Source organism: Bubalus bubalis, chromosome 2 (genome assembly GCF_019923935.1).
Source record: "Bubalus bubalis isolate 160015118507 breed Murrah chromosome 2, NDDB_SH_1, whole genome shotgun sequence".
NCBI lineage: Eukaryota > Metazoa > Chordata > Mammalia > Artiodactyla > Bovidae > Bubalus > Bubalus bubalis.
In genome coordinates, this window is record NC_059158.1 from 138,290,171 (window position 1) to 138,317,292 (window position 27,122).

Consider the following 27,122-nt stretch of genomic DNA (forward strand, 5'->3'; position numbering starts at 1 on the left):
GCTCAAAGACAAAATTGACTGAATTTGTTTTCGCTTTCATCTAGTTGTCTTGGCATTGTGTACAGAGAATCTCAGTGCCAGGGATGTTGTTTAGAATAAGAATGTCGAACGTTTGGGAATCTACTGCTATTTATGTATAATTATTTTGCTATCTTTAAACAAATCTGAACATTGAGTAAAACACATCACCTTTTCCCAAATTTGCAAGAAGTTTGTTCAAGTATTTGTGATGAAATTCTGAACACTGAATAAACATGTGTTTGAAGAATATTGTCCGTGTTAGGCAATGAAGATCTAAATGTAAAACTCAATATAAAAGTAAAGCCAAATTATAAAAAAAACACAGTTTACCTCAATAACTGTCCATTGTTCTACTACGATGGCATCATTTCCTTTCCTGCTGAATCCTGGTACTCCAGAGCCTTCTTCTTCATAGATAAAGACTCCTTCCAAAGATTTCGACAGTTGATCCCCTGTGAGGAAAAAGATACAATTAAGCAGAGTTGCACATATTCAGTGTCTTTTCAGGTCATCTAAAATGTTAATAAACAACCCTTACAGGAAGCTGAAAGAAAAATATATCAATTAATAAATACTTGTTTTAGGTGAATCTATGACATTTCCCTTCTCTTTGAGGTAATTTCTTTTTTTTTTTTTCAAAAGTTAAGACAGTTTTATACCTAACTGAATTAAAATCAAATTGTAAACATGAAGACTACAATAACAAACACAAGATAAAATAATATCATACGGTGAGAAGCAAATGGATTTCCTAAGCCTAAAAACATCTGGAAATCACCTTCACCTGGAAATCAAATGCTGGTTTCTGTTCTTCATGTTGTATGCATGTCAATCATACCACTAAGAAAAACAACATCAAAAATATTAATCCTTGAAATTACAAGTGTGATATGAAAACCAAAGTGAGGTAAGATTATTTTAAAAAACATAAATACAGAACAATTCTTTGCTTCAATGATGCTTAAAAAAAAAAAAAGAATGGTAACAGGAAGATCCTAAACAGAAGTTATTGTCAAAAGAATTCCTGCTGGGAAGGAAGTTTTGAGGGAGGGCCTCTCTGACATTTTTTTGAACAGTTGACAATAACCAGCTGGCCAAAACTAAACTGATTTTATGGAAATTCTTTTGTCTCCTACAATTTTCCCATGATCATGTGCTGGTTAAACATTTTGTTTTTATACAGCACATCAAAGTTTCCTTGATGGACGATTATCCAAATAATAACCTACAAAGTTTTCAAAACATCTATTAAGCTTAAAGACCAAAAAACAAACAAACAAAAAAACCCAAAGTAATTCAAATGTAATTTTAAGTTTTCATTTTTATTAATGAGCTATAAAACTTTAAGAGAAAATCACTACTACTATTTTTATATCAGTTACAGTTCGGGCAGAATAACATGAAGAATTTACCTTGTTCGGCATGGTTCCCAAAACACAGTAAAGTTTAATTTACTTGTTGAACTTGCTATTCTAACTACAATATATGTTCTACTTCCTTTAAATGTACTTGTCTACTATCATACCAAAGTGACCCACAGAATTAAACCTGTTTTTGATCATCAGTTTGGAGCATCCCAAGACCATCTTTAAAATTGTATATTTGACTCAAGTCCTTTTTTAGAATGGGGGTATGAACTTCAAGAATAATTATATACTGTGATAATTATGTAGTTAATTGTAATCTCTTCTTATTTACTTTAGGATTATATAGTTGGAGAACTATGGGTTTTGTGGTATCTGTTTTCTTGTTCTCAGTATTGAGATTCCTTAGTATTTCTAAACTTCTCTTGGTTTAAAAGAATGAAAATGTTGTAGACTCACACACTGCAATACCACCAAGAATAAAAGAGAAAGACTCACTGGAATACAACAACATGGATAACTGTCAGAGATACTATGTTGAGAAAAAAAGCGAGGAGATAAAACATACTGTATAGTTCAACCTACATGAAGTTCAAAACTAAGCAAAATTAATCTATGGTGCTGGAAGTCAGAACAATGCTTCTCTCTGCATGGGAGGATATTAATGGGGAAGGGCCATGAGGAGGCCTTCTGGGATTTCGGAAATGTTCTGTATCCTTTTTTTTTTTTTGCTTTTTACCCCTCAATATTCAGATATAGTAGTTGACATATAAGGAAATGTTCTGTATCTTGAACATTTGTCTTCTATTTAGTTGTACGCATAAGATTAATGCATCTTGTTCTATGTATCTTATTCAGTTCAGTTCAGTCGCTCAGTCATGTCCGACTCTTTGGGACCCCATGAACCACAGCACGCCAGGCCTCCCTGTCCATCACCAACTCCTGGAGTTCACCCAAACCCATGTCCATTGAGTTGGTGATGCCATCCAACCATCTCATCCTCTGTCGTCCTTTTCTCCTCCTGCCCTCAATCTTTCCCAGTATCAGGGTCTTTTCCAATGAGTCGGCTCTTTACATCAGGTGGCCAAAGTATTGGAGTTTCAGCTTCAACATCAGTCCTTCCAGTGAACACCCAGGACTGATCTCCTTTAGGATGGACTGGTTGGATCTCCTTGTATCTTATAACTTCAGTTAAAAACAAAAGACATTCCTTCTCACTTTAGAGCTCCCCAAGTCCCCTGAAGCTTTCTTAGGGACCATTCTGGTCCTCAGAGCCACAGAAGAATGATAACTTCCCAGGAGGGGCTATTTCTATCTCTTAAGAAACTCTCCCTGACAGAAGCAGTAGCTGGGGAGGGGGGCAGGGAAGGCCTCATGGGGAGTGACCATTGGGGTGCTTGGTGTGTTATACTCCAGCTATTGGGGTAAGGTGACAATTCTGAACAATTACTTAACAACTGTCCTGAACTGACTCATCTCTTAACAGCATGTATCTCAGACCTTCCCACCCTTTGTGCCTTGGCCCACTGGTGTGCTTAGAATGGGGTTCAGATGAACTAAGGTACAGGGTGCCCCCTCCTGCCCAGAGCAGCTTTTCCTCTATCTATGTGTCCTACAATATTGTTGTTCAGTCGCTCAATCGTGTCCGACTCTTTGTAACCCTATGAACTGCAGCATGCCAGGCTTCCCTGTCCTTCACTATCGCCCGGAGGTCAAACTCATGTCCATTGAGTCGGTGCTGCCATTCAACCATCTCGTCCTCTGTCATCCCCTTCTCCTCCTGCCTTCAACCTTTCCCAGTATCAGGGTCTTTTCTAATGAGTTGGCTCTTGGCATCAGGTGGCCTAAGTATTGGAGCTTCAGCTTCAGAATCAGTCCTTCCAATGAATATTCAGGATTGAATTCCTTTAGAATTGACTGGTTTGATCTCCTTTCAGTCCAAGGGACTCTCAAGGGTCTTCTCTAACACCACAGTTCAAAAGCATCAATTCTTCGGTGCTTAACCTTCTTTGTGGTCCAACTCTCACATCCATACATGACTACTGGAAAAACCATAACTTTGACTATATGGACCTTTGTTGGCAAAGTAAAGTCTCTGCTTTGTAAAGCACTGTTTAGGTTTGCCATAGCTTTTCTTCCAAGGAGCAAGTGTCTTTAAATTTCATGGCTGCAGTCACCATCTATAGTGATTTTGGAGCCCAAGGAAATAAAGTCTTTCACTGTTTCCATTATTTCCCAATCTATTTGCCATGAAGTGATGGGACCAGATGTCGTGATCTTAGTTTTTTTTAATGTTGAGTTTTAAGCCAACTTTTTCACTCTACTCTCTCACCTTCATCAAGAGGCTTTTTCATTCCTCCTCACTTTCTGCCATAAGGGTGGTGTCATCTGCATATCTGAGGTTATTGATATTTCTCCCAGAAATCTTGATTAAAACTTGTGCTTCATCCAGCCTGGCATTTTGCATGATGTACAATATTATCATTTTCTATGTGTGCAGAGGGCTTCTCAGATGGCTCAGTGGGTAAAGAATCCACCCACAGTGCAGGAGATGCAGGTTTAGTTCCCCGGAGGAGAGAATGGCAACCCACTCTAGTATTCTTGCCTGGAGAATCCCATGGACAGAGGAACCTGGCAGGCAACAGTCCATAGGATCACAAAGAGTTGGACACGACTAAAGTGGCTGACGGAGAAGGCAATGGCATCCCACTCCAGTAATCTTGCCTGGAAAATCCCATGGACGGAGGAGCCTGGTGGGCTGCAGTCCATGGGGTCACTAAGAGTCAGACACGACTGAGCGACTTCACTTTCACTTTTCACTTTCACGCATTGGAGAAGGAAATGGCAACCCACTCCAGTGTTCTTGCCTGGAGAATCCCAGGGATGGGGGAGCCTGGTGGGCTGCTGTCTATGGGGTCGCATAGAGTGGGACACGACTGAAGCGATGCAGCAGCAGCAGCAGCAAACTGATTGAGCATGTATGCATAATATTAAAAAGTTACAAAGAATTGACCTGATCCACTGCTTCTCAATTTTTTTTTCTGGCCTTGCTGTGAGTAATATGTGAGATCTTAGTTTCTCCTGACCTGGGACGGAACCTGTGCCCTCTCAATGGAAACACAAGTCTTAACCACTGGACTGCTAAGGAAGTCCCGTGGTTAGCTTTTAAGAATAGGGAAGATGTCCATTTTGCTCATCAGTATAAACCCCATGTGCCAGGCCTAGGGCCTGGTGTGTATATATATATATATCTATACATATATATATATACATATGGAGTTTCCCTGGTGGTGTAGCAGTAAAGAGTCTGCCTGAAATGAAGGAGACTTGGGTTCAATACCTGGGTCAGGAAGATCCCTTGGAGGAGAGCATGGCAACCCACTCCAGTATTCTTGCCTGGAGAATCCCCATGGAGAAAGGAGCCTAGTGAGCTCAGTACATGGGATTGCAAAGAGTAGGACAGGATTGAGCAACTATGCACAGTAGCACATACATACATATATGTATATATGAAATGAATACATATATGTTTCAGTGTCATTACTCTACCCTACTCCTCATTCTGATACACCTCCAACTCCACACAAGCATTTTTATAGGAGTGAAGAGACTGAAATGACTATCAAGTGAAGTCTGAAAAGAATCTACAAAAAATGAAAGTGTAGCCTTCAGATGTGGGTATATCATAGGTAGGAAGAGGCAATGCTCTGAGGGTGGTGGGCATTGGTAGGCTAGTGAAGTGTAATAACCTCAAGTGTTGTGTGTGTGTGTGTGTGTGTGTGTTCTGTACCTGTTGGTAGAGTTGACCATCTCATCCATGTCAGCTGCCCACTGGATCTCTACATGTTCTGGTAGAATAAAGTGCTTTGTCTCTATTGGCATAATTGGATAAGCCTCTTGTAGGCTCCTCTGGATTCATTTGGTAGTTGTAAGTGTGCAGAGAACCCAGCTGCAGGCCAGTTTGGAGAAGGTCAGATGCTGGAGAAGGCCAGGAACAGGAGAAAGTCATGCAGTGAGACCCTCGGGCCACAAGAACAGCAGGAGGGTCCCTGGGTGCCCCTGTGTGTGGGACTTTTCAAAACAGAAAAGGCTTTGAAAGTGAGTGGGAAAGGGCACTGAAGAGGAATTTCACAGACCTTACAATATTTCCACCATGACTTTCCTGACTTAAATTTTGTTTTTTTTCCACTTCTCTCTGTTTCTGGAGAATTTTATAGAATGAGATTTGTGGAGTAATATATTTAAATTTCTGAGCAGTATCTGGTTTTGTGCTTCTCCTCATGTGGGCTGGCTTCTGACAGTATTTTGGAAGAGGATGGGAGCAAGACAAAACAAAATATGCATTGTCCCCTACGTGCTTTGGATGTCAGGCATCAGATGTTCTAGGACAAAGTAGCCCCTTCAGCCTCTGACTTGCTTCTTATGGTGACACAGGCACAGGTCACAATTTCCCCTCCACAGCTTCCCTGTGTACTCCCAGGAAAGTCCTGAGTGACACACCCAGTCACCAGACCTTACAGACCATGGCTCATTAGGGCTTGGCATGGCCTGCAATGCAACACGCCTAATGAGACATTCCGGAGCTGCTGACAGGGAGAGACTCTCCCTGGGGTTCTCTAAATAGCTTCTGAGGCTTTAAGAACAAAAGCCCTACAGAGCCTCTGGCTGGCAACTGCTGTGGCTAATTTTATTTCCACCAGGCAAGGCTCAAGGCAGGGATGCCTGAAAGACATTGTGAAAGGAGGATTTGTCTTTCCTTAAGCAATTAGTCATAATCCAAAATTTGGAATGGCTCTTTAAAGTTTTTTTTGGCCACATCACGCAGCTTGCAGGATATCCTAGTTCCCTGACCAGGAATGGAACCCAGGCCTTGATAGTGAAAGCGTGGAGCCTTAACCATTGGACTGCCAGGGAATTCCACACACTCCAGCTCCTTTTTTGAATGGCTCTAACTTAGACTCTTTGGAGGGAAGAGCAAGACATAGACACAGAGAGAGAAACATGTGAAGCATAAACTGACCTCCAAATAGCTGATTCATACTAAAAGTATTGTAAGAACATCTTGTAAGTGTCAGAAGAGAAAACCAATCCCAGAAAGTGAACTCTGACAGTGGGTGAGGCACTGTGGGAGTCACTTTGTACATAGTGTATCTTACCAAATTCTCACAACAGTTATGAACTCTGACAGTGGGTGAGGCACTGTGGGAGTCACTTTGTACATAGTGTATCTTACCAAATTCTCACAACAGTTAGTAGAAATGTTTTTACACCCCTTTTAGGAAACTGAGGCTCAGTGAGCTCAACTAACTTCCCCAGGTCACACAGCTCTAAGTAGAAGACACAGAATTTAAACTGTTTAAATACTAAAGTCCACAGGCTTTATATCAGATCTGGCTGTTTCCATAAAAGATCAACTTGGAAGAAGTTTCCAATAACCAAAAATACTATTAAATCTTTATTGAGTACTTGCTAAGTGCCAAACACTATGCAAGGGGCTGTATTTTGGGGTGCTCCAATGAGCTAGATCCTTACTCTTGGTTGCTAGTTAAATTTGGAACATGACTTGACAAATTTAAATAACCAAAATCTTTAGTTGTATTAGTTAAGGCATCACTAGGCTGATTTAATAATAGTGAGGTTTATTGAGATCTCATCTGGTTTGCTTTTTCATTCCTCTCTCTAACCTCAGTGAATCATGGTCCCTAACTATCCTGATGTGCATAAACTCCATTCTTCTTAATGCATTTTTCCAGTCTCCTTACTATCTTTTTTTTCTTTTCTTTTAGCACTAATCTCTTTTGAAAAAAAACAACAAAAAACACTTTTCTTAAAAATAATTTTTGGAAAGTTTTGCTTGTTTTTGTGACAGACAAATGATTACATATCCATTATAACTAAAAGAAGATTAGATAGAGATGAAAGATAAGGGAAAGGCATAAATAAATATAGATCATTTTCTGAACCAAAGTTTATTTTTCTATACAAATTTTAGGAGGAGTCGGGTTTAGAGAGGAGGACATGCTAGGTAGTATCCAAAACTGGGCTGCTGCTGCTGCTGCTAAATCGCTTCAGTCATGTCCGACTTTGAGCGACACCCATGACCCTGGTGGCAACCCACCAGGCTCCCCCATCCCTGGGATTCTCCAGGCAAGAACTCGGGAGTGGGTTGCATGTCCTTCTCCAATGCATGAAAGTGAAAAGTAAAAGTGAAGAAGATCAGTTGTGTCTGACTCTTAGCGACCCCATGGACTGCAGCCTTTCAGGCTCCTCCGTCCATGATATTTTCCAGGCAAGAGTACTGGAGTGGGTTGCCATTGCCTTCTCCCATCCGAAACTGGGCTAGTGTAATAAATTTGGATAGTAATTGTTAAATGCCATCGTATGCCTCCTGATTGGGCTGCTGTAGTACATCTTATTCGGAAAATTCTACTAGTTGATCACACCGAGGTTTGTCTATTTCTGATAGTTACAACCCAACAGCAAACATTACAATAGTACCACACAGGATTGTTAAGATTTTACATTAAAGTTGCATGTGCAATTGCCAAATTCAGACTTAAATTGAAGAATGTGGGGCAAACCACTAGACCATTCAGGCATGACCTAAATCAAATCACTTATGATTATACAGTGGAAGTGAGAAACAGATCGAAGGGACTAGATCTGATAGATAGAGTGCCTGATGAACTATGGATGGAGGTTCATGACATTGTACAGGAGACAGGGATCAAGATCATCTCCAAGAAAAAAAATGCAAAAAAGCAAAATGGCTGTCTGGGGAGGTCTTACAAATAGCTGTGAAAAGAAGAGAAGCGAAAAGCAAAGGAGAAAAGGAAAGATATATACCCATTTGAATGCTGAGTTCCAAAGAATAGCAAGGAGAGATAAGAAAGCCTTCCTCAGCGATCGATGCAAAGAAATAGAGGAAAACAATAGAACGGGAACAACTAGAGATCTCTTCAAGAAAACTAGAGATACCAAGGTAACATTTCATGCAAAGATGGACTCGATAAAGGACAGAAATGATATGGACCCAACAGAAACAGAAGATATTAAAAAGAGGTGGCAAGAACACACAGAAGGGTGGTCGTGGGACGGCTGGGCGCCGGGAAGCGCTCTGCAGGCGCTGTCAAGTCCTCTCCGGCCCAGCAGCCAAGGTGGAACCTTAGGCTTTACAGACGACCGCTGCTCGTTTTGGGGACATTGAGGGGCACAGAGGTGTTCAGTGGAGGGCTCGGGGATGCGCTTGGGCTGGCAACCTCGGGTGGGCTGGCGACCTCGGGTGGGCTGGGCCCAGAAGCCTTAGAGTCAGAGGCCCCGCTTGTTCGTGTCTGCAGGCGACCGGCCTTGTGCGTGGTGTGGCCAAGGGGTCGCACTGCCGGTGCTGGGGTGGTAAGTGACGCCTGACATTTATTTGCCTCTGAAGGGAGTCCGGTGGACAGACTCTGGTGTCTTTGAGTCTTCAAGCACTGTCAGCGCTGCAGAGGTTTGCCTCCTTCCAGGAGTCGGCCAGAGCGCACGCCTTGACGTTTGGCAGTGCCCTTGCAGACAGGAGTGGCATTGCATGTAGCCCCAGAATGCCGTGTGCACATTCTTCACTACCCTGGGTTCCGTAGGTTCCAGGGCCATGCACAGGTTCTCCACCAATGTGATCATTTCACTTTCCTCTCATCGCCCCTGAATCTTTGTTTCAGGTAAGGAGGTCTGGGATAGTGCCGGGAGCAGGAGCTCCGCTCGTGGCAAAAGTCATGAGGAAGGAGGCTTGGCATACGCAAAGACAGGATCGACCTCAGGTGTCCCCCTGGACATTCTCGAGCATCTACCCCCAAAACCAGAGTCTGCCTACTTTCTGCTCTCACCTACACCTCTGACTTTATGGGGGGGCTGTCCCCCACTACCTCTCTGAAAAAAGAGTTAACTTACAGCTCCAGTTAATAAAGTTCCTGGGTGTGATAGTGTTTCAACTTACAAACTCCTTTGGAGGGCCTCTAGCCTGCCTCAATAGGTTTTTCCGGCCACATGTGATTGTTCAGAGCCTCCCAACTGTGAAAGGCATGAGATGTTCTAAACTGTCTAAATACAGATTCCTTTGAGCAGTTAAAAGATTGATTAGAAATTGTATTGGTGAAGGGTTTTTCACTTGTTGGGCCAATGTTTGCTGCTAAGTCTCCGTATCCCTTACCTGCTGTGTCCCTGGCAGTGTATTGATTAATATAATTGGTGTAAGTAGTAGCTTTAATGTTTGTAACCTTGGACCCTTGAGTTAATTCTTTTTCTTGTTATAGCCCGCCACACCTTTGCCCTGTAGGAATGCAACTTTATCTAATGCTTTTGGAGGGTGGCCCCTGACTAATCACCTTTAGAGAAAAATAAGTTTTCTCAAGAAAGTGTCTTAAAATGTTAACAGGCCTCCGGGCCAGGAGATGATGCAAATCACCTAAACTTTTGCATATGGTAAGTTTGCAGGAAGAAAGCCTGGCTTACTGCATGACTCTACCCCTTCCCCCATTATCCTCTATGCATAACTTAAGGTATAAAAACTACTTTGGAAAATAAAGTGCGGGCCTTGTTCACCGGAAAAAAAAAAAAAAAAAAAAAGAACACACAGAAGAACTGTACAAAAAAGATCTTCATGACCCAGATAATCACAATGATGTGATTACTCATCTAGAGCCAGACATCCTGGAATGTGAAGTCAAGTGGGCCTTAGGAAGCATCAAAGGTTCATAAGCATCTAGCTTATGAACAAAGCTAGAGGAGGTGATGGAATTCCAGTTGAGCTCTTTCAAATCCTAAAAGATGATGCTGTGAAAGTGCTGCACTCAGTATGTCAGCAAATTGGGAAAACTCAGCAGTGGCCACAGGACTGGAAAAGGTCAGTTTTCATTCCAATCCCAAAGAAAGGCAATGCCAAAGAATGCTCAAACTACCGTACAATTGCACTCATCTCACATGCTAGTAAAGTAATGCTCAAAATTCTCCAAGCCAGGCTTTAGCAATACGTGAACCGTGAACTTCCAGATGTTCAAGCTGGTTTTAGAGAAGGCAGAAGAACCAGAGATCAAATTGTCAGCATCTGCTCGATCATGGAAAAAGCAAGAGAGTTCCAGAAAAACATCTATTTTTGCTTTATTGACTATGCCAAAGCCTTTGACTGTGTGGATCACAATAAACTGTGGGAAAATTCTGAAAGAGATGGGAATACCAGACCACCTGACCTGCCTCTTGAGAAACCTGTTCGCAGGTTAAGAAGCAAGAGTTAGAACTGGACATGGAACAACAGACTGGTTGCAAATAGGAAAAGGAGTACGTCAAGGCTGTATATTGTCACCTTGCTTATTTAACTTATATGCAGAGTACATCATGAGAAACGCTGGGCTGGAAGAAACACAAGCTGGAATCAAGATTGCCGGGAGAAATATCAATAACCTCAGATATGCAGATGGCACCACCCTTATGGCAGAAAGTGAAGAAGAACTAAAGAGCCTCTTGATGAAAATGAAAGAGGAGAGTGAAAAAGTTGGCTTAAAGCTCAACATTCAGAAAACTAAGATCATGGCATCCAGTCCTGTCCTTCATAGCAAATAGATGGGGAAACAGTGGAAACAGTGGCTGACTTTATTTTTCTGGGCTCCAAAATCACTACAGATGGTGACTGCAGCCATGAAATTAAAAGATGCTTACTCCTTGGAAGGAAAGTTATGACCAGCCTAGACAGCATATTAAAAAGCAGAGACACTACTTTCTCAACAAAGGTCCATCTAGTCAGAGCTATGGTTTTTCCAGTGGTCATGTATGGATATGAGAGTTGGACTATAAAGAAAGCTGAGTGCCAAAGAATTGATGCTTTTGAAGTGTGGTGTTGAAGAAGACTCTTGAGAGTCCCTTTGACTGCAAGGAGATCCAACCAGTCCATCCTAAAGGAGATTAGTCCTGGGTGTTCATTGGAAGGACTGATGTTGAAGCTGAAACTCCAATACTTGGGCCACCCGATGTGAAGAGCTGACTCATTGGAAAAGACCCTGATGCTGAGAAAGATTGACGGCAGAAGGGGATGACAGAGGATGAGATAGTTGGATAGCATCACCGATTCAATGGACATGAGATTGGGTAAACTCCGGGAGTTGGTGATGGACAGGGAGGCCTGGTATGCTGTAGTTCATGGGGTCGCAGAGTCAGACACAGGTGGGGGACTAAACTGAACTATACTGTGCAATAATTAGAATCTTTTTTCTTAGTAGTAATATCTGTCCTTTTAGCCATTGAACTTGAGAGGCAAAAACATTTCCACCAACTCTGACACAGGTCAAATTTTTTAGGTATCAACATATCATAATATAAAACTTACCTTTAGATGTTTCCCAGCATACAAAAGAATCAATTAAAGACAAGCCTTGTTTATAATAAAATGTAGTTAACTCCAGCCAATCAGCATCAAGTGTACTAATGACAGAGCCTTTTCTTGTTACTTTCATTGACAGGATGCCTTCCTGATAGTTCCAGCAGGTTGATTCATCATCAAAAACATTGAAGACTGTATACAACTTGTTATCTGAGGATAGGTGTTCAGAAGGAAGAAAAAAGGGAAAGGATTACTAAAATTGTTTTTTAAAAATTTAATTAATCATGAGCTATTTCAAGCATACAGGCACAGAGAATAATAAAATTACCTACCATGCAAGTTTTATCAAATGTTAACTTTGGGCCATGTTTGTGTCAGAGCTTTTTCAAGGAAATGAGAGATGTGTGTAGATAAGGCTCATGATGTATCTCTCCTAATCCTATTCTCCAGAAATAGCTACTGTAATAAATTTGGTGTTAATCATTCTCATGCAAGTACTTCTGTTCTTTAAAATACATGTCTATACATATAAATGATGTTTTGCAATTTAAAATTTTTTAAAAATGGGGTGTTGTATGTATCAATCCATAAGTTAATTTTCTTGTTCAACATTATGCTTTAGAAGTATAATTAATACATGTAGGTCTTGTTCATTTAGTTTAACTGTTACATAGCATTCAAGTTTACTTTTCTCCTAGTGATGGAAATAGATATTATTATTGAATTTCTGTTATTACAAACATTATTCATTCCTTGGATACATATGTGAAAGTGACTCTAGAATGCATACTACTTTAAGTTAGCAAATTCTTAACTTGGAGGTCCATGGACCCACATCATTGGTTGTGCATTAGGAAGTCTGACGTTATTTTCATCACAGAAAGTATTAGGGATATGTGTGTTATCTGTGTTTTTCTTGGTGAGTTTCCATGGATTTCACCAGAGTCTCCAAGAGGTCTTTATTATGTGTCTGCTCCCAACTCCCTGCACCAAAAGTTAAGAACCAACCCCTGGCATAGAAAAGTTATCAGGGTTTTAAAATAATCTAAATAGAAGGCAGAATCTAAAGACTGATAATTAAGTAGCATATTCGATTTGGAATTTAAAAGATTAGGAATAGACATTTGATCTAATCAAAGTCAGGATGGGAATGAGCACGAGTTTAAAAGTAGCCATGGGCCTGGTGGGCTACCGTCTATGGGGTCACACAGAGTCGGACACGACTGAAGTGACTTAGCATAGCATAGCATAGCATAGCATAGCATAGCATAGCATGGATACCAGGTGGCACTAGTGGTAAAGAACCCTCCTGCCAACGCAGGTGATGCAAGAGACTTGGGTTCAATCCTTGGGTCAGGAAGATCCCCTGAAGGAGGGGATGGCAACCCACTCCATTATTCTTGCCTGGAGAGTCCCATGGACAGAGAAACCTGGGGGGTTATAGTCCATAGGGTTGCAAAGAGTTGGACTTAGCATGCAGCACACATGGATAGAATATAATAGTTGACCATATAATAGAATATAGAATAGAATAATGACCATAATTCCAACACTCGTTCACTCTTACATTCCTAAATTTTTCACACTACAGGAAAATCAGGGTGGTAGTTAGCTAAAGAACTGGTTAAATAAAAATGGAATGGTGTTGGTGGTGGTGAGGTGGTGAGATGATGAGCTGGGAAATGCTCTTGGTTCTTTCTTAAGGAGGCCATGCTGACTGTGGTCCAATGAGTGTCTGCCATGCACAAATATTGAGCAATCTCACCACAACCCAGAAAGCTGATACCACCAGTGCATGTGGCCTCAGCACCAAGACTGATCAAAGGATCAGTTAATAGCAGCTAACTTAACTTAATACAGAGTCTATTCTGTGCCAGGCAGAATAAGCACTTTGTAGACATCTCATTTCTATTTATCACAGCAACACCTTTCTATAAAGACACTGAGGCAGTCTGACTGTAAACTCCTAACTCTAAGGTTTACGCAGTCTTTGATTTTCTCTATTAGTGCTTTTTAAATCATGCCCATAAATGTATCAGAAAACTTAGAACAGTCCAAAATACTCTCAGTTTCTTGGGAAGACTTGCTAGCTGCAAAGAAGAATAAAACTATTGTTTAAAGTTATTTAAGGATGCAGGCACTATTGTTACATTAATTGTTTCATCATGATGTGCATTCTCATATTCCAGTTGGTGACTAAAGGAAGCCAATTAACTTCAAAGGTGAAAACCATCCATGAAATGGGAAAGGCCAAAACTAAAATTCTCACGGACTGTTTTTAGGGAAAAACATAAATCAGAACAGCTTTCTTTATAGAATCACTTTTTTGGTACACATGCACAGCCTTCATTTTACAGAGGTGTTGGCTCATGACTAAATGGAAGCCAATTTTTAACACAAAGTTTCATTACGTGGATGGTGTATGACCATGCCAGGGATAACTGTATGGAAAACTGCCCTACCTTACACCCATCTGTAATAATTTTAAAAAATCAAGACAAGTTTATACAAGTTTATTCATTAATCTTTAGAGATATAATTTGTCTCGTATTTGTTAAAAACCCTTCAAAACATATTTTTGCTAAATTTAAAAGAATATAGATCCTATTTCTACTCTTCTTGTCTATTATTACCTTCTCCTTTTCTTGATTTAGAGAAACTGGGGCTGCCATCTCGTTCCATTTGACACTGTCCGCTTTCACGATGCAGTTCTTCCTCGATTCCACTTTCAGACGATTGCCCACTTAATGTTCCTTCATTCCAGTTTTTACAGTTTTCCTCTGGACTACGTCTCACATGCAGTGTTGATTCAATGTCTCCATCAAGGGTGGTTCCATTGCAGAATTTAAGTGGTGCATAGTGCTGTGATATGAATCCAACAAATCTCATTCCTCTTTTACCAGCTACATTAACCTGAGGTTTAAAAAGAGATGTTAGAACAAAATGTAAACTTCATTTACATTGATTACTTTATCAATTAATCTTTAGGCTTATTAAGGAAATCCATTAGAAAAGGAGTAAATCGACCAGTAACTAAAGGCCTATTCATAAACAAACTAATGACCTCTAATACAGGACCAGGCCTAAGACAGAGTCACACTATTATTCTGACTTCTTCAAACAGAACTAATACACTTTAAAAATTACAAAAACAAGAATTGTATTTTCTCCAAAAGGTTATTATTTGGGAAGAACTAATAATTCTATAGCATGAATTTTGCAGCCCAATGGTTTCTCCAGTTGAAGTAAAATATAAAACTATTTTAAGAAATGCTCAAAAATAACATTACCAAATACATCTTAATTAATAAAGACGAGACGTTAATTTAAAAGCAGAAAACATGCAGTCTTGTTTGCTTGATGTAGGTAAAAGAAAAATGTTAAAAGACTTACTCTTGACAAATGTGTATGCATATACATAAGCCAAATTCATACTCCCACTCTGATCTGCTCATATCTTGAAGCTATTGTCTCCTTTCTGGGCCAAATACACATAATTAGATTCAATCTTGTCAGTTACCGAGTAGGGTTCAGAAACACATGACAATGCCAGTGAAATCATTTGAGAGCTTAAGAGTGATTATTTTCACACTTGGCACTTTCCTTTCTCTGCTTTTGCATCATTTCTTTGTTCTTTTTGTGTCATGTCTTTCTCCTGTGTTAAACACAATTCTTTAGAGGGTAGGCACTATCTTACTCATTTTTGTGTTGCAATGTTTTGTACCTATACGTGCTCTATAAGTATTCGTTAAATACGTTAAAATGAAGAAATAGCAACATCTTTTATAGTGTCACTACTTTAAATGTTTTAAGTGTTTTAAATTTACTTGGAAGGGGAAGAAAGAGTTATGATGCGGATTGCAAGTGCAAACATCTATAGTCAGAAATGAAAGGGAATGAAAAAGGCCAGTAAGAAGAGTGGTGAGGGACTGCCCTGGTGGTCCAGTGGCTAAGACTCCGTGTTCCCAGTGCAGGGTGCCCAAGTTCAATCCCTGCTCAGGGAACTAGATCCCACATGTCCAACTAAGAGTTTGCATGTTACAGCTAAAGATTCTGCATGCCACAGTTAAGACCATGTGTGTGTTCCAAGTCACTTCAATTGTGACAAACTCTTTGCAGCCCTATGGACTGTAGCCTGCCAGGGTCCTCTGTCCATGGGATTCTCCAGGCAAGACTACTGCAGTGGGTCGCTATGCCCTCCTCTAGGGGATCTTCCAGACCCAGATATCGAGCCTGTGTCTCCTACGGCTCTTACATTGCAGGCAGATTCTTTACAGCTGAGCCACTGGGGAAGCCCAACTAAGACCCGTGCAGCCGAATAAGTAAATATTTTTTTTAAAAAAGAAGAAGAAGCAGGGTGAAATCAGGCTGCAATATCCACTTAAAGGGGCCGACTGTAACTTAGCTCTGGCCGAAGAGGAGGGAATTCTGAGCCAGGCAGAAACTATGGGTATTTGGAGCTAGGACAAACACTGCTGACACAGTATCATTTACTCCTATAAATTAACACATTAAGATTGTAGCACTGCAAGAAGCCTCCAAAATAACCATAAATTGTCTTTTATATCAGGACTCCTGGGAGAGGAGAGGAGATGTGGTAAGGAGCCAGGTCAAAGTGTTTTTTCTAGGTCTTATTTGTTGATTTGGGGGGAAAAGTGCAGAAGGCTTTCTCTATTACTAAAAAGTTTTGTCTGGAAAAGTTTGGTTATCTTATGGAATAGTACTGTCTTTTCCATTTTTAATTTAGAAGAGTGATGTTTTTTAATGTTTTTTATTTAGAAATCCTAGGGAAAACATTTGTAAATCTAAATTTAAAAAAGAGCAAACATTGACATAATATTAAAATAACCTAAAATCTAGCTGTTCAATAATCAACTCTTTATATAAGGCATTTGTTCAAAAATAGTACTTGGCACTTATCTATTGCTCTTGTTCATACACGGGGCAATGTTCAAACATTTCACATGCTATGTTTCCTGAAGCTGTTCTCTTCATAAAATAACCCCATTACTCTAATTGCTGAAATAATAGTACTTTCCTGTTTAAATAGATCTTTAACTGTGTTCAGGAAGTCAAATGCAAAACAAGGGCTCTCATGACGATCTATTAAGACTAAATTAGCAGTTTCATTTTTGTTTCTAGAGTGAATTTATTTCTATAAAAAATATTTCCCAGAATAGTAGCAGTAAATAGTGTATGAGTACCTTGTTTATAAAAATCTAGTTTTGAAAACTGTTCCTAAAAAACCTTAATGAATGGTGACTTTATATCTAAATGAGAAATACTTAGCTGCTATAACTGGCAAAACACAAGCCACAGATAGTCTTACACGGTCATTTAAAGCTTGGGAACAACACAATAGAAACAGTGAACAAATTTCACAGTTTCTTATTTGACAGGAAATGCCTTAGGTTTTTGGCTGTATTCATTTAAATAAAGCTAAACCTTACACGTATGTCAATGCAACTAAAGTTAAAAAAAATCCAAACTTTAGCCAACAAATCCTGTCAACTTCAAATACTTATGAATGTACAATTTTTTCAATCAATATACATATAGTGTTTAATTTTTCATTTAAGGTTTATGAAGTTCTATTGAATAGATTTTTTTCTCTCAACAGCCAGTGTACTTGTCATGTTCAATGCCCATAAAGTATTCTTATTGTTAGACCATTGCCTCCTTCTCAGTTTTCCAGTTGTTGAGAATTTGGCCCCTATTTAAGGTATCCCTGTATAAATATGACTTTTCCCTTTTCAGTCAATTTCCTGGAATAGATTCCTAAAAAGGAAAATAAAATAAGATTTATGATTTTTATAACCAAATTGATATTCACTGTACTAATTTATTCCAATGCTAATTGCACTATATATGAATATATTTGAATTTTTTCTTAAAGGTCTTTACAGCACTGAATTTAATATTTTCAATTTAATTTCTCAGTTCATACTGGTGAGGTATTACTTCTCAGTTTTTACTTACATTAAAATTTATTAGTTAGGTTGAACCCTTTGCCAAATGTTTCTTCATTATTTGTGTTTCCTTTTGTACTTTCTGTGGATTGTCGGTCCATTCAAGACTGAATGTACTTTCATGCTTTTGTGTTCATTTCCTATATACTCTGAAAATGAAGCTTCCGTAAGACACATTTCTTGACCATTTCTCCGGATTCTTTTTTTCCTAGTATATAATTATATTTATATATTCAAACTCAAGTTCCTCAACTACTCTTATAATTAAATATGTCCAGTCTTTCATTTTCTTTTGGATTTTTTAAACTTGAAAAACTTAACTCTTTATTTTATGTGAAATGTGTGGAGTCTATTTTCTACTGATCGATTGCCCATTTTCCCAGCACCATTCACTAAGTAATGGTTATTCCTCCATTTTATTTATCAGATTTGTTATGAAACTTCTTATATATGTATTAATTTATTTCTGGCATTTCTTTTCTGTTTCACTGGCCTCTATTTCTGTTTTTAATTCTACAATTTGGTAATATGCTTTAATTTGTTTTAAAGTCTAGTAGACTAAGTCACCTATCATTTCCCTGTTCTTTTTAAAGTAGGAAAGGAAACTGATGAAGAAATATGAAATATTTCTCAATATCCCATGAAAAAACACGTATTTTAGTACCTTTTCTATCAGTTCTTTTGTTACGTCATTTGTTTGTGTCTCATAAGTTAAAGGACATTCCTCAATCACAAGCCTTGGGCGTCTTTGTCCACTGGGTGCTGTCGAATGCTTCGAGCTGTAACAGAGAATATGTTTATGGTTGGAAGCCAACTGTTAATTTTTAACTAATAAGCTCATGTGAAAATGAGTGAGCTACTCACAAATAAGGTCAAGGTATCCCTTTTTCTTTGTTATTTCAACTTTAATGGTTGTCTTCTTATGTAAAATTATCAGAAAAAAACATAATAATTTCTATTTAGATTACCGTGGTTAAAATCTCTAAGAATTTAATTTCTAATTTAACTTGAAAGAAAAACTACACGTCCATTGTTTTGATAAGTTATGAGAAATTATTTTAGATCACAGCTATACCTCATTATTGTGCAAAAGTGATCCTTTTTAAGTGCAGATAAATATTGTCCTATCTTTTTCCTTTTTCTTCTTTTCTCAACTTTCCCCCTTGATTATTCTTAGCCATGGCAGGGCACTGCTAAATCTATGTGAAGTAAAGCAAAAAGAGAAAAATAACTTATCCATGGTTTATAAGATTTGTAGTTAGGACATAAAGTGTTGCTACTGTGTGGTAAGTGACCTATTTACCTAGTAATGCTTGAACTAGTAAAGACCTGATGTGGCACCCTATCATGGATAAAGCTGGTTGTGTACATGTCCTCTCAGAATGTCCAAGTGGGCAGTTAGTTATTCAGTAGCAGACAGGGTTCCTAAAAGCACATTGGGAATTTTTTTTTAAAGCCTTTTCTTTTCCCCCATCTTTCTGTTTTCTTCTCTCTTTCCCTTATTTAATTTTCCCTTCTCTGCTTAGTCCTTTCACAGTTAAAGTGATAATTAGTCCATCACTGTAAAGAGAAAACACAATTTCTACCTTGGTCTTTGAAATGATTTTGATACAGTTGAAGAGCTGTGTAACAAATATTTAATATGTGTATCAAAGACATTGGTTTGGTTATTTTTACTTTTCCACCTGTAAGGAACAACAGTATTCTGAATACTATCAAATGTACAAGCTAGGTTAGCAAAAACATTTGTATTGTCTGGAAAAGCAGCCATTAAAATTTAAAAAGCTAAAAAAAAAATCTAAAAAGGAAGACTTTTATCTCCTATTTTTCGGAAAAAGCTGGTAAGAGATCTATCCAGTTTATGAGAACTTAGCATGTAGGCCTTTTTGCTGTAGAAGTTTTGGAAGTTAGTTTCTGTGGCTACTGTTAGTAAAACTACATCGGACACTTCAGAAAAAATGCTCAGTGAAAGGGGACTTGTTCAGTCAGCTCTTTCAGCTCAGTGATTGGAGGCAGCTAACCGTCACTCCCTCATCTGGTGAAGTTGCTACAGGAGTGTTCCCGCTCTTCTTGAGTATATTTTTCTTTTCTTCTGTTCACTGACATCCTTACCAAGGACCTATTTTTGTCTGCAAGGGGCTCAATCCTGAGAAGTTTTAAGGAAGGAGATTGACATTTTCTTCTCCCAATCCAAGTTCAACTGTTGGAAAATCTGCCTTTAAGCCAAAACCCCTAATTATCCTTTATTCTCCATCACTGTGTTCAAACTTTCTTTTCTTTTAGCCAAAGAAAACTTTCTCTCTTAACAGCTTCTCAGTATGACAGTTTTCTTGAGCACCAGCCTTACCTTAATTTCAAGCGCGAGAGCACCACCCTGTATAGGTAACTTGCAGGCAAGTGTTTTTGCTGCCCCACAGGTTGTATAACAGGATGAATAGCTCCAACAATATATCCTTTAAGATAGTAGTCTTCCACTTTTGTTACTATATCAAGAATGGAATTTATCTTGATGACTTCTGGGTTTGGCGAAGCTGAAATATCAAATGCAGAGACATTTGCACACTCATAAAGTTGAACTATACATTATTTCTATGTGTGATGACACTAATGAATAGAAAACACACTCATGCATATGACTTAATCTCAAATAAAGTTACACTAACAGGGATTACATATTTTCTAAGTTAATTCCAGAAAAAAAAGCAAAAGTAATCTTAAAAGCTGGCAGATATATAGTATTACCAATATGTCTTAAAGTGGAAATATAATACCTTGTATATATATATATATATATATATATATGTATGTTTCAATTTCAATTAAGGCAGTTTTATATTTTAGGATTTCATTTGAGTGACTATATTTCTATTAATAGATATAGAAGACATATATAGGAGAAACAGTTAGGTTTAGAAGCCACTTGTTTTTATGATTCTGGACAAGATGAGATGTAAAATTTCTTAAGAGTGATACTCATACAAATCTAAAGATTAAAAATGAAGAAATGATATTTGTTAAGCAAGAATTGTTAAGTGCTTTCTTATTTCCAATTACACTTCAAAAACATCATGTTTTAAGTTTCTCTGGGAAACTACAAATATGATTTCTTATGGCACTTAATAAATATTTTAGTAAAGAAATTGAAAAAGTAAAGGTACCCAGAAGTTCTTTTTAATAAGCAAAAATTCTAAATATAAAGGAAATTTAAATGCAAAATTTGGTATGCAGTTGAACCATCCCTTTGAAGCAGGACAAATCTGTAGAAACTATAGAAAAGTAGAATCTGTATAGTTTTCAGTAAAAGGAAAAGGGTGTGTTATATGGGAAATGAATATTTTTTCAGTATTAATTTTAAAAACAACTTCATTTTCTGTAACATTATTTCTAACTTTCCGGAAAACCACCAAGAATTAATAGCTATAAATAGAGCTGTAATTTGGTTATCTCTTGAGCAACAAAACGTATGAAATTAACTCCAGGTATGGGTAGCACTGGTGTTGGCCTTCTGATAGTGTGGTCAGTGCTGTCCAGCAAAGAGCTGCTGCCAACTGCCCCAACACAGGAAGTAGGTTAAGAAGCAGACAAGGAAGAAGGGTCAGAGGAAATCCCCACTGGCTCTTACGTTCAGATCCACGTGATGGAACAGAAACACACCACTTGGGTTCATGTGGGTTCATGCCAACTTTTCAAATGAAAATAAAGCACTCCAAGAAAAGTTATATAAACCATGATGAATCCATTTACTCAAATGTTCATCCTTTTTTGGATTTAAGCTAATCTATATACAATATATTTTCATCATTATGAATAGGAATAAAAACAAAGAGAGTGATCCTGGCTTGGAAGAAACAGCTGGATTTCATTGCAAAATGACCCAGTTCTTCCTGCTTGTGTGGCAATCACTCTGTGATTCATTTGGTTTTACTTTTTTAGTATTTAACTACCAACCCTGATTTCCAAACAAAGGAACTAAGAAACTATAAAAGAGAATAAACTGTTAAGACTAAGGAATGAAATGTAGCCTAAACTTATTTTTAGACGTCTATACTAATCCTATACAGTTCTAAAGAAAATTTCAATCTTTTAATAGATCTCATTGCTTATTGTAGAAAATGGAAATACTTAGCATAATACAGAAGAATCTTCAGAGTCTGGCCTCTATCTACTTACTCAGCCTTCAGTCTTGTCGTTCTTTTTCTTGTACGTCTTGCTTTGGCAGGACTGAATTACTGGTGTTCCTGAGCCAGGCACACTATTTCATGCCTACAGACCTTCATTTCCTTTCCTGCTCCCCAAGCTGAGTTAATCACGCCTTCCTCTTTGCTGTGCATCCCACTAGCTCCCTTACCAAACTACATTATAGTTACTTGTTTATATATCTGGCTCTGCTGGTCGACTGAGAATTCCTTATGGGCATAAAACCAGAATCACTTACCAGGAGTAGAAAGTTACATATGAATAAATGCAACGAAAAGAAAACACTTATCAGAATCTAGCGGGAGACTGTTATCTGCCAAAGGCTGAGCCACACAGCCCCGCTCTATCTTTGTTGAAAGGGAGAATTAGCCATCTAACTCTGAACTGATTAGATGGCTTAAAAAGAAATGAAAAGAGCACAGCTTTCTGGTTATGAGATTCAATGTTAGTTAATTCTGTCTGTGTGTACAACTTAAAGGCAACTTATGTTTAGTGCTAAGTCTTTTGGTAGAGGCTTGGAGCCCCTACTTGGACAGAAGTAGCAAGGAAAGGGAGAAGGCAATGGCACCCCACTCCAGTACTCTTGCCTGGAAAATCCCATGGACAGAGGAGCCTGGTAGGCTGCAGTCCATGGGGTTGCTAAGAGTCGGACACGACTGAGCGACTTCACTTTCACTTTTCACTTTCATGCATTGGAGGAGGAAATGGCAACCCACTCCAGTGTTCCTGCCTGGAGAATCCCAGGGACTGTGGGGCCTGGTGCGCTGCCGTCTATGGGGTCGCACAGAGTCGGACACGACCGAAGCGACTTAGCAGCAGCAGCAAGGAAAGAGTGATGGCCTGCAAGGGGGCAGAGGACATCAGGGGGAATAAAATGAATTATGAAACTGGATAAAAGAACTATAAAAACTTTACAGTCTGAGGTCGCTTAAAATACCTTCTACACTTCACTGGCCCACTTGATAATGATAATGAAGTCATTCCCTCCATTCTATTGTTTCAGAACACTGTTTTCAAAGGCAGACTTTTGTAGCACATTAAATGCAATCATGGAGAAGATGGCTATAACAAAATGACATTGGTGCTCAAAGAGATTTCCGTTCAGGTAGAGAATGTATTTCTGAGGAACACCCTGTTCTCTGGTGATGTCAGAGAAATTTTGTGACAATGGAGCAAATCCAGTTTTTCTTGTCTAATCTACATCCTCTTGTACTCTCAGTGAAGTAAGGTTATTGTCTTGAGTTCAATGCAAAATAATGTTAATGAACAAAACACAAACATACAAACAGACAGAAGTTTTAGGAGGAATTACAAACTAAGAAGTCCAAGAAAGCCACAAAAGGGGTAAAGAAAAGTTGTACATCAATACTTATAAGCATATCTTAGCCTAAGTTTTTGTAAGGATCATATCACTTTGGGCCCAGTGCTTTACATTAATTATTCAACTGTCTCAAATGTGCATGTTCTTCTATTTGGAGGTCTGTGTGTCTTTTGATAAATTGCACTCAGCATAGACATGACAATTACCGTAAATGCTTAAAATATACTTATTAAAGGACCAGCTGTATGAAAAATTGGTTGTAACATTAACATATTCAATGAACAGAGCTCCAGGATGCTCATGGAGCAGCAGTTTAGAAAATAGATTCTATGGGGAGTTCCCTGGTGGTCCAGTGGTTAGGACTCTGCACTTTCACTTTCACTGCTGAGGGCCTGCAAGGTACTTTGCACCCATGTGCCTCAGTTTCCTCATCTGTGAGGTGAGAATAATAATAGTCTCTATAGGGTTGTTAGGATTGAATAAATTTATATTTATAAATTTATATTTGTTCCTAGAAAGTATCTGGCATGTAGCTAGCATGTGCTATACAACTGTTGGCTGCTTTGTTAAATAAAGTCCTTTCCTGCAGAAAGAGGGGCAGCACCCTATTCTCACTGTTAGAGTTAGGATCAGGAAGCAAATCACCCGGGCTCAAATTATGCCATGTACTAGATCTGGAATCAGTTACTTTGCTTCTCTGAGATGGGGACAAATTAACTTCATAGAGTTGCTTTGATAGCAACTGTAAAACATGAGCCCAGGGCCTGGTACAAAATAAACACAGAGACATCAGAGATGTGTCTCTCTGTTGGTGGCCCAGCTCAGAAAAGATGGTTTTGAATGGAAGCTGTTCTCAGAGACAAGTCATTGTTGGTTTAAAAAAAAAAAATCTCCAGGAAGAAGTTCATTGTAGAGATCTGGACTTATTTCAAAAGCCCAGCCTGGGTCCGTCTGTAGAATTCTAGATCAGAGGCCCTTAACTCACACTCTAGACCTCAAATCCCTAACTCACCCTGTAGATTAGGTGTCCCCAGCTCACTCTCCAGACCAGGGTCCCTAACTCACACCCATCTATTCCATGGAGTCCCAGACTCAAATGTCCAAAGGTACCAGCTTGATTAAACAAAGAAAGGGGCTGTGCTGGAGAAGGGACCTGGGGAAGACTTAATACCTCATCTGAGAGTGCAGCAGCCCTGGTCCAGTAGTTGCCATGTGGGCTTAGTGTCACTGAATCTTCTTCTTAGTGGAGACAGGAGGATGGTGGTGAGAAGAGGGCTGTGATTCACTCTGTTGGCAGATTGTCTTTCTTATCTGACATTGTGACTTACTTTAAACATGCCAGTGTCATTCAAGAAAAGTAAACCCAGGAGCAAGGAAAAGAGAAATAAATCTGGAAGTTTTGTTGAGAACATCCCTTCATGTAATCCCCTCTATTCTTAATAATGCTTTAAACTGTGCTGAAAAGAGACTGGCAACCTGATTCAGCTTAGAGATGTGAAAAAGGGCGAGCTGTGCTCCCAGAGTGAGGTATTTTCATCAGTGCTCACTAGAGTAGATAATTACGTTTCTGTGAGAGGCTTGGTGTCTGCGTCAAGCCTTTGATTTGATCTCCTTACACTGGGGTGGTAATATCAGAGACTCTATTACTTTAAAACACAGGAAATTAGGGGGGAGATGTGGTTGTTTTGGCTAGAACTGAAGAGCACAGGCAGTTAGCAGCAGCTGTGAGCCATCTTGCTCTTAGCTCCTCAACCACCAAGAGTTCCTTCTCAGTTCCTTGGGAGATGGAACAAACGTTGTTGACAGCATTAATGGGTGGGGTTGGTTGCTATTCAATCAATTGTACATGATTGGTAAAAGCTTTATTATACCTTACAAGGCCATTGTGAAGGAAAGTATTTTGTAGTTGCTTTGAAAACTACCCACATGCAGTGTGGATTTTTTTCTCATTAAAATGTAAACATATAGAAGGTTAAGTAACATTCTGTCATTTTTCCTCATAGTTTCTGAAATAAAATATCAGTACACTTTTTTATGGTCCTTTGCTTAAAAACTTCATAGATAAAGATCTAATTTTAAAAATACAAAAAAGTCACACTCTTTTAGTATAAAGCTAAGAACTTGTTCAATACCAAAAGCTTCGCTCTGATGATGTAACTCTATGAAAAAAGTCCAAGACATATAAATGTGTTTTTTTGTGAAGATTGGTATGTATTTTTGAAATATTTATGAAACATTATTTCCTCAGATAAAGATACGATGGGCAAACACTGGCAAGTAATTTTACCATATTTTCAAAAGGGAACAGACTGTCAAAATCCATATTATATTTAGCAATTATAGTAAAAAATAACAAGTAACATATACCAGGGTATTCTGTGCCAGGCACTATGTGAAGTGCTTTACATGCCTAATATTAATAAGTCCTTACAAAAACTCCATAAGGTAGATATTATCACTGTTCTCAGATGAGGAAACTCAGTAAGAGAGAGGTTTGATAACTTGCCCAGATTGTTAGTGAGTGGTAAGGCTGTGCCCCTGATAGTGGGAAAGACTGAAGGCAGGAGAAGGGGTGACAGAGGATGAGATGGTTGCATGACATCATTGACTCAATGGACATGAGTTTGAGCAAACTCCAGGAAATAGTGAAGGACAGGGAAGCCTGGTGTGCTGCAGTCCATGGGGTGGCAAAGAGTCCGACACAACTGAGCAACAGAACAACAACAACAACAACAACAGCAAAGGCTGTGACTGAACCAGACAGAATGACTCCATGGAATTCTTCAGGCAAGAATATTGGAGTGGGTTGCCATACCCTCCAGGGGATCTTCACGATCCAGGGATCAAACCTGCGTCTCTTACGTTTCTTGCATTGGCAGGCAAATTCTTTACCACTAGTGCCACCTGGGAAGCCCTTTTAGCACCTACAGGAAAGTAAAACTTCATTTGCAATTTTGTTAATTCAGAATTTGTGCAAATTCAGACATGAGCTGCACTAAAGCTTTTGATTTCTATAAATTATTAAGCAATTTAATGTATGGATATTAAAAGGAGTATCTGGTTTATGCTACTTGTCAAAATGTTTTGTTACTTAGAAATATAAACTACTATATAAGGAACATCCAAATTACATAACTTTTTGTTTTCAATAAAAGTTGCCATCTTTGTAGTCACTCATTAATATATTTAATTGAAGTAATACAGTTGTAGTTTTGAAATACACTCCAACTAGAGGAACTACATAGTTCATTATTATAGGCAGCCGTGCAAAAGATCACATCAGGACCACTTAAAACTCTTGCAGTCTGTGTTCCACTGCTGCCTCCTTCATGTGCTGCACTCCACCTATTCTATTTGCAGTTCCCAAACCATGAAATATTCTCGTTTCTGAGTCTGTTCATCTTGTCTTTCAGCCTTGTTTGCCTTACTCCCACTTCCTACTTAGCTTTTTTTTTTTTTTAACCTTTAAAAAAATCTTGTCTGGGGGTAGAAACGTAACATACAAAAAGCACAAAACATTTTAAAGTGCCAACATTTGGTAATGCCATCCATTCAAAAATCTGAAAATGACAGGCACTTCAGAAGCCTACCATTCTGCCCTTTACAATCACAATCCCTCTCTCCCACTCTGTGCTAACTTGACTTTTTCTTTTACTTTGACTTTTATGGTCCTCAATTCCTTGCTCTTCTTCTTAGTTAACTATACAAGAATGGTGGTGCTCATGGTAAAGAACCTGCCTGCCAATGCAGGAGATGTAAGAAACGTGGATTTGATCCCTGGGTCGGGAAGGTCCCCTGGAGAAGGGCTTGGCAACCCACTCCAGTATAGTTGTCTGGAGAATTTCATGGACAGAGGAGCCTGGTGGGCTATGGTCCATAGGGGTGCAAAGAGTTGGACACGACTGAAG

General features: G+C 38.9%; 1 protein-coding gene across 3 annotated transcripts in view; it reads right to left on the reverse strand.

The window, feature by feature from the left end:
- RFTN2 (raftlin family member 2) overlaps positions 1-27,122 on the reverse strand; it is a 69,360-nt gene that overhangs the window by 34,153 nt on the left and 8,085 nt on the right. For all 3 annotated transcript variants that reach the window (XM_006078166.4, XM_006078165.4, XM_044936890.1), the window contains exons 3-7: positions 20,044-20,227; positions 18,361-18,475; positions 14,361-14,640; positions 11,734-11,937; positions 352-473 (exon numbers count right to left, since the gene is read on the reverse strand). In XM_006078166.4, coding sequence (XP_006078228.2) covers positions 352-473; positions 11,734-11,937; positions 14,361-14,640; positions 18,361-18,475; positions 20,044-20,227 — 905 coding nt within the window. The remainder of the gene's footprint in view (positions 1-351; positions 474-11,733; positions 11,938-14,360; positions 14,641-18,360; positions 18,476-20,043; positions 20,228-27,122) is intronic.